We start from the raw sequence: 8966 nt of genomic DNA, 5'->3' as shown, positions 1-8966 counted from the left end.
TTTTTCCTGGATTAACCATCCTTATCATGAAAACACTGTGACTCTGGTCAACAGAAAATCTCAAAGTTCCAATCACTTGCAAAATTTTTTCTATTGTCTCTTTTACAGAAACAAAACAAAACAATTAAGTCCCACTGACATGAAAGAACCATTCAAGACCTCCCTTTGAAATAAAAATGTTAACCAGCTATGTAGAAAGATACAGAATGCCCAGAACTGTGCTTGTGGCTCCTTCTCTAGTGCTGTGTGAAGGAAGCCTGGGTTCAACAGAGTCTTCAGGAATCAGACCTACCCAGATACCTTCTAAATCACCTTTATTCTGATGGCAAGGATACAGTTTACTTAGTTAATATTTTACTTGTTCCCATTTAAAGTCTCAGAGCTTGACACATTAAACATTGCCTTCACTATCAAACTGCTACATAAGAACATTAGAAAATACAAATTATAAACTTAAAGAATCCTCTTCACAGTATTCAGATTATTAAAACTGATTTTAAAAGGCAAGTGAATTCACTGGCAAACATCCAATTCCTTTTCTAATGAAGGATGGTTCAAAATGACACTTGGCAAAAACACTACATTCTAAGTGTTGAGCCCCAAATCTGTAACTGTAGGAAAGTTACTTCCTAAAATTAAGTTAGACCCGAAGAAACACATCTAAGCATTATTCTATAGAATATAAGAAAAAGTAAATAATGGCCCACAAAACTAGAAAATATTACTGAGAATGTTTGTTGGGGTGAGAAACTGGAATCTTTAGCATTCAAACTGAATAGATATTAGGATGGAGTTTTTATACTCTTCCTCCAAATTACATGAAATATGATAGTAACTACACTTTTCCTAGCACACATCAGATTTATATAGACCCTACTTAAAAACAATTTATCCTTATTACTCTTACTGGGCACATCTACAGCAAATTTTTATACATATCAGGTGCATGATCCATACTAGGAAACCATTCATTTTATTCAGAGAAGACAAATCTCAAAAAAGAAAATCCAAAAATAAAAGTGACATGCTGCACGGCTGTGAAACACAGGGGATAAAAATGTCCCACAAACAGGTATCTTAAGTTTTTGCCATTGAGAATATTTGCTGGTCAAATAAAAATTAAATTTGAGGGTTTTAAAAAATAAGATAGCACAAATATAGGTTCATGTTACCCCGTGACACAGATATAGGCAGAGCACGCATATCTTTAAGTCAAGTAATTTAAAAAACAAGTCAAACAATACAAATAAATTACAAATGAAAGGCATTTACACTGTGAGCAAAACCCAGCAGTCATTGAACTGCAAAGCATGGAAGTTACACCTTAATGATATTTAGAAAAACCTTCAGAATTAGAAAATATCAGATGGGATCCAAAAGCACCACCCTCCCCCGAATAAAAACAACAACATATGGAAGCCATCCTTTAAGCAATAAGCCTTAAAATAACAATAAAAACACGATTATGGGAATCTGCTACATAATTTACACAATGTTGTGCAATGGTCTGTTCTCCATGGCTCAGCCTTTCAATCCCCATATGATGAGACAGATAATCACAATTCCAATGACGAGGATGAAAATGATGATGCAGAGGGTTTTTCTGGATTTGCGCTGCAGATACAAAAAGAACACACAGTGAGAGATTCCGTGAGAAACTACAGCTGCAGAAATAACTTGCTTCCTTTCAAGAGTAATATCAATAGCAGTTTATGCCCTCTTATTTTTGACTGTGACTTTTCTTCTTAAAAACCTTTACAACACATGTGATACTATTTTTAAAAATCGTCTTCTTGAATTAATGTTGCAATTTAAGGAGCAATTTTTAACAATTGCTGTAGTGTCTCTGGGTTGGGGGGGTGGGCTTAAAAGAGAAGAAACTATGTTGGAAATATATTGCTTGGTGGTAAAAATATTTGCCTGGTATGTAGAAGCCCTGGGTGAAATCCCTGGTACCGCCACCCCCAACCCCCAAAAAGAAAAAAAAGAAGGTCTAGAGAATTAAAGCTACTCTGTAAAAATGATAGTCTTAGGCTACCTAGAGATGAAAGCAAAGAGCAGCACCACAGAGCCTCAGTGCTGTGCGGCACAGAGTGTGCAGCGACTTATCTAGTGAAAACACGGCAGCAAAATGAAAGCCACTGTTCAGCTTAGAGAGAGAAGCAAAATGCAACTGAAAATATCTAAGCAGGTTATAATACTGAAAAACTTACAAGTTCTCAGAAAGTGGTAATTATGAACAGCAAAAGAACTGAAATTTTGAGAAATCAGATGATATGATAACAATGGTATTTAGAAATTGCCAGTCTGCCCTTACCTCATTGAACAAAGGTCTACATATTGTATGAGTCATTAATAGTTCAAAGTCATTTGTGTAGTATTTGACATGTAATTTATACTAATTTGATTCACTTAAGAAATAAATTTTTCTGGAGCAGACTCTGCTAGATGGTGCCATGCTATGTAATGATTAATGACACTCCGAGCAGACATGATTTCCACAGAACCTGAGGAGAACTTTCCAGTACAAGGAACTTTGCCACTTTAGTCTAGAGTGCCAATGACAACAAGGATGAGCGAGAAATGGGGTCTTTATGTTAGACTGTGACAATGACATCAGAGACCATCATGGGTAAAACCTGGAGTTGCCGCTTACAAACTTCATGACCCTGGATTCCTATCTTCATGGATCAAACTGATAATACACATGTCCAAACCAATTTTACATTGACTGACATATTCCTGACACTTCTTCCATGGAATTTTTAAGTCACTATATATAACTACTTCAAACTTATTATACAGACACTTCTAAGTCAAAATTCTACATTACAGTTAATATTACCTGATAATCTGCTGCTCTGGACAGCTGCTGGTTTGCCTGTTGAACATGAACTTCTGCACTTTCTACATTGGCTTCTATGCTGTCTTTAAAATAAAGCACACATACACATAGAACTATTAAACACAAACCGATGCACAAATAATGAATGGAAGGACCTTGACCATCTTCAGCAGTTCTACCTGGACACTGTCATTTTGCAAATACCAAGTCAGTGCCAGCACAAGGGCCTGTCAGTTTCTAATTCCATAGCTCACTCTATCTCAAGACCAGTGTGCAGAGTAGGAGGTCAATTCTCTTCTTCCTGGACCCAAAAGTTTCATCATCACAGGAAGGAAACACTACCTTGACTTCTCAAAGAACATTATCTCCTCAGGAGCAAAAGAAGGGCCCAAATGCTACAATCTAGTCCTTTGTGTACATTTATTTAATCAAACTGTCATACTAGATTTCAGTGTTAATAGGCTTTGTAGTTGATTCTGTAAATGCAATCCACTTCAGATCATTCATTTAAACATAATGTTTTACTTACTCTACATTGTATTGTGGTCAACTTTATGGTAAGAACCTGATCATATTTATTCATTCTGTTGACATCATCAACCTAACTCACTGAGGTGTAATCCTCACCCAGGGCCCATATAGCTTTCTGGGGAGGGGGATGGGCAGCCCTCCTTTATACTCTGCTCTAACCTGGAGGTGGAATAGGTGTTGATTTACAGCACTAGACTTTTGTCTCTTCCTCCTTTATCAACTCTCAGTTTTAAAGGTCAGGCTGTCAAACTTCCAACCACCCCTGGTAGATGGCATTCAAAGATCTCATGGCTTTTTCATTTCTTGAATATGTTGACCTTACCTCACTGATAGCCCTTTGCAACATTTCTCTTTGATGCAGTGATGATTCCATTATTCAGTGGTTGACCTTCTAATACCCTGGTCTCTCTATAACTTGACCATAATGTGTGTGGTGCATGTACATGCGTGTGCTTGCATGCACGTGTGTGTATGGTGTGAACACGTACGTGTGTGTGTGGGTGTGGAGACCGGAGGTTGATGTCCAGTATCTTTCACAGTTGCTCTCCACTTGATTTTCTGAGACAGGGTCTCTCAGTGAACCTAGAGCTCACCATTTTGGCAAGACAAGTTGGCCAATGAGCTGTAGGGATATCTTTGTTTCTACCTCACAAATTCTAGGATTAAGGATAGGATTATAGGCATGTATCTGTCACCACAAAAGTTTTTATGTGGGTGCTGGGGATCTGAACTCAGATCCTCATATTTATAGAGCAAGCTACTTTACTGACTGAGCCATTCCCCAGCTCCACCATACTTCTTTTTCTTTAGGGGGGGTGTATATGTATGAGTGTGTTGTGTGTGTGTGATGTGTGTGGGGATTATGTTTGCATGTGTATGCAAGTATGAGCATCTGTGTATGCAGAGGAGGCCAAAGAATCTGGAGTCCTGCTCTATCATTTTCTACCTCATTCCTCTGAGACACGGTCTCTTGCTGAACCAAATCTAGGCTGGCAGCCAGCAAGTCCCAGAAATCCAGTCTCTACACTCCACAGTGTTGGGGTTATAGGCACATGTGTGGTTGTGCCCAACTTCTTTTTCCATAGGGGGCCAAATTCAGGTCCTAATGCTTGCACAAGTGCTCTTACCCACCGAACCATCTTTCCAGGTCCCTTACTTATTTTTTAAAGGACTTTGCCTATTTACCCTAGCTACCAATATTTATGGCTACATCCCAAACTTGCAGCTTTAATACAAGGGTCTCACTCTGTGTCACCACTGCCATCTTTATAGCCCATTTCTTCTAACACCCCTGTGCAATAACAGTCCCACCACATCTACACTATTCCTCCCACATTTTGTGTTCTCAGATCCCTCTTTACCTAGTTCCACTCCATGGGCAATCTCCTAGAATCACTGTCTTGCATTCACCATAAGCTCCCTTAACCCTCTATTATAGCTATTCTTGTATGACAAGAGGCAACAAGTAGTCAAACAGCTGGATGCTGCTACAAAGAATAACCTCAGGCTAACGTGGTCCACTGTAAGCCACAAATCCATAGGAGCCTCTCTCATTTCCCCAATTTCCAGAAAACACCACTTTCTCCTCTTTTCTCAAACTTCGTGTGCCTCTTCAGGTATTATACTCAGCCATTTTATAGGTCATTGAGATCACAGAAACAAGCAGAAGACATTTCTATATGTACTATGCCATGGCTCTATCTCCAAATTACATATAGGAGCTCTATGCTCTGACCTCTCTGCATTGTTATGAATCACCTATGCGTCTAGCTAGAGTCAATCTCCCATCTGTATACTTCATTCCATTCCTTATCATGTAACTCAATGCCCTCAGTCCACAATCTTCCTCTCTTACTTACCATCAAACTTATTTGGCACATTCAGAAATTAATGAGTCAAATCCCTCTAAACCTGCTCCAACTATGTTTCTCCATCTCAGAAAATAGCACCTCTACCACGCTAGAGGGCCAAGGCAAAAATTTTAGCATCACTCTTGAATTAACTCTTCACACAAATGTGGCAAGCCTTCTAGCTCTCCACATTTATAGTAACCAGAACGCCATTATATCTCTGCACCTCTGCTATCCTGATCTAACCCCACAGGGCTGATTGCTCACTTGGATGACTAGAGGAACCTTCTACATGTTCTTACTTTTGGTCTGGTTGCTTTGCCGTGTGCTTTTAACCCTAAAGCCCAGGGAGTAGAGCATATCACAATTCTCTGCTCAAGGTCTCCTGCAGCTCTCCATCCACCATTAATGATACAATGCCTTACAGTGGTGCAGGTGCCTACATGCCACCTGTGTGTCCTTGGACACAATTACCCTCACCCTCTTGTTACTGTTACCAACCAAAACTGCACCCATGCTTCCCCTTCCAGGGCTCTGCTCCACCTGTCCCCTCTGCCTGGATTACTTCCTCTGACTTGCTCCTTTCTGCTGTGAAGGCATCTTCCTCTGTGTGTAGCAGCCATGTTCTCTGTCCTCGGAGCTCCATTTGGTTACTCTGGCTTTATTTTCCCCACAGCACTCACCACTAGTTACTGCTTTGCTACTTTTAAAAGCTGTCCTCCAGTGATAAGATCCAGAAGGCAGGGGTCTCATCTACTGTTCAGTGTCAGGTGAACACTCAATTCCTAGATTTATGCTTAAGTATTTTCAGTGCTCAATAACCATTTGTTAGATAAGTGAATACTTTAAATATTTTATCCTGTGATCTATTTGGGATACAGTGAAGAGTAAGAATGAGCAAATAATAATTATATTAAATTAAAGGTACAAGTATTTCAACTGAAACAATTTCAGAAAACATACCAAGTGTACTTTCGGATATGCTCAGATATTCATGCCCATCATGTTTTAAAGTAATAAAATAAGGATCCTGATCAATGTTGATAATTACATCTTAATTGAAGAACTAGTATATTTAAGTTACAATGATTTTTATGTAACTTAAAATAATTCTTGGGAGATGGCTCTGCAGTAAGAGCACTGACTGCTCTTGCAGAGGACCTGGGTTCAATTCCCAGCATCCACATGGCAGCTACGAACCATCCTTAACTCCAGTTCCAGAGGAATCCTACCTCCTCTTCTGACCTCCAAGGCACTGCATGACGACACAGGTGCACTCACATACATCCATGAAGAGCCCTGGCTGCTCTTGGGGCTGGTGAGGCGACTCAGCAGTTAAGAGCACTGGCTGCTCTTGCAGAGGACCTGGGTTCAATTGCCAGCATCCACATGGCAGCTCCGAACCATCCTTAACTCCAGTTCCAGAGGAATCCTACCTCCTCTTCTGACCTCCAAGGCACTGCATGACGACACAGGTGCACTCACATACATGCATGAAGAGCCCTGGCTGCTCTTGGGGCTGGAGAGGTGACTCAGCAGTTAAGAGCACTGGCTGCTCTTGCAGAGGACCTGGGTTCAGTTCCCAGCATCCACATGGCAGTTAACAATTGTCTGTAACTCCAGTTCCAGGGTATTTTAGGCCCTCTTCTGACCTCTGCACTATTACATGCACAGGTATACTTATATATATTCAGGCAGAACACTCATACACATAAAATAAAAGTAAATGAATCAAAAATGAAAAATAATTCTTTAAAAGAATCCCTAGTATCTAAATAATCTCTAAATTATCTATCCAAAACTATTTGGTAGTTGTTAGAATGAATGATCAGACAAACAGCTAACAATTTCTCATAAAACAAGGTAACATAGACAATTACAAATATCATAATTTCCCTGGAAGTCCTCAGCATGATGAGCACTAAGCTGGGATAAGACTGAAACTAGAGGCCCTAGAAGAAAGAGCAAATGTTACATGTGGCCTGCTATGGTCTCAGTAACAGAAGGCCCAGATTAAACATGGGGCTTCTAAAATAAATGAAGCTTGTCATTTCAACCAGTAGATTCCAAAACAGTCTATTTTTGACAATGGCAAGGATGATATTTATTGTAACCAAAGAGACAAGAAGGGAGCAGCTGCCCTTGCCTGGAAACTCTGGAGGTGAGCTTGGTGCTACCTCACAATCCGCATCAGTGGGACTTACCAATCACATCTCCTTGTTCATGAATCATCATCCCCAAGTCTTTAAATATTTCATTAATGTCCATAATATCAGCCTAAGTAAAAAGGCACACATTGTTATGTATTATTAGAAATTCAGTCCCCACTCCCACAAAAGGGGAAAGTCAAAAGAAAAAAATATGGAAACAATTTGCCCCCACTCACACACAGCTAAGTACACATTAGATATAAAGTTTGAAAATAACAGAAAAATATTCTACTATAAACAATCCTAACTAAAGAGCTTCTGAATAGTTGTGACTTGTGTAAAGTCTGTGATGTTAGATGTTAAATATATCAAATGAGGCAGGATGGAAATGAAGGATCTTTAAAGAAGGTGGCATGGGTAAGTTTATTTATGCAACCTGATTAGTTCTGTTGTCACAAGCAACATCTGCTTAGAAGAGTACTAATATTCTTATGACATTTCTAAGAAAATTAGCCCATCAATTTGACAATTTCAATGAATAGAATATAAAGTATAAATTTAAAGCCTTACATTTAATAAATTTGAATATCCAGTAGATTATAGTGAAATTATAAATTTCACTAGTAGGTAAACAAATCATAAACTTAATGAATAAATTATAAACTTACTTTTCCTCAGTATGTATTCTTTTTCCCAATTAAAGATTTAAATATTTTACTTAGGTGGCTAGGGAATTTTGCATATTTATTATTGGCCTTAGTGTCCCCATCTGTAAAGTGCCTATGACGATGACACAGTTCAGTTGTTTCAAGAGTGCTTCTGAGGACTACATGAGAATATTATGGGAGCTGGTCACAGTGCTTCGGTACGTGGACATCCTTCAGCAGTTATGGCCTCTGTTAACTATTAGCCCCCTTTCTAGGAACTATAATTTAACAAATCCTTAGGCTTCTGTGGTGTCATAAGCATCTGAACAATAAATAAAATACTTTGAAAGCCCATGTAAAAGTCTTCCTCTGTCATCCCTGTTAAGGCCCATTGTATTATCAGTGTCTCCAGCCATTCCCCAGTGAAGACTATCTACTGAGGTCTAGTCAGCCTATCAAGAGTTCCTTGTTTTGTGTGGGGGCTATGGGAGGGTGCCAGTGGGGGCAGGGATATAAAGATGATCAAGACTGTTTGAGATGTTCTGTATGAAATACACAAAAATTCAATAAAAAATATTTTTAAAGATTAAAAAAAAAATTCCACAAATAACAGAAAATAAAGCAAAACAAATAATTTAACTGCCAAACTACAGACTGAAAAAAAACAACAAACAGAAAATGGCTATGGGAGGGTGCCAGTGGGGGCAGGGATATAAAGATGATCAAGACTGTTTGAGATGTTCTGTATGAAATACACAAAAATTCAATAAAAAATATTTTTAAAGATTAAAAAAAAAATTCCACAAATAACAGAAAATAAAGCAAAACAAATAATTTAACTGCCAAACTACAGACTGAAAAAAAACAACAAACAGAAAATGAAGCAAAACAAATAAATAATTTAATTCCCAAACTACAAAAAAAAAAAAAAAGTTCCTCCTAA

The 8966-nt window shown here is 38.6% G+C and overlaps 1 protein-coding gene across 1 annotated transcript in view; it reads right to left on the bottom strand.

The window, feature by feature from the left end:
- Nucleotides 1-297: 297 nt before the first annotated feature.
- Nucleotides 298-8966, bottom strand: part of Stx7 (syntaxin 7) — a 55280-nt gene continuing 46611 nt past the window's right edge. The window contains exons 8-10 of the mRNA XM_008822115.2: nt 7431-7503; nt 2846-2928; nt 298-1614 (exon numbers count right to left, since the gene is read on the bottom strand). Coding sequence (XP_008820337.1) covers nt 1522-1614; nt 2846-2928; nt 7431-7503 — 249 coding nt within the window. The 3' untranslated portion in view covers nt 298-1521. The remainder of the gene's footprint in view (nt 1615-2845; nt 2929-7430; nt 7504-8966) is intronic.

The sequence above is a fragment of the Nannospalax galili genome, unplaced genomic scaffold, assembly GCF_000622305.1.
Source record: "Nannospalax galili isolate Female #2095 unplaced genomic scaffold, S.galili_v1.0 scaffold186, whole genome shotgun sequence".
Classification (NCBI taxonomy): domain Eukaryota; kingdom Metazoa; phylum Chordata; class Mammalia; order Rodentia; family Spalacidae; genus Nannospalax; species Nannospalax galili.
The sequence above is the reverse complement of the archived record's forward strand: the minus strand, read 5'-3'. Positions and strand labels throughout refer to the sequence as shown.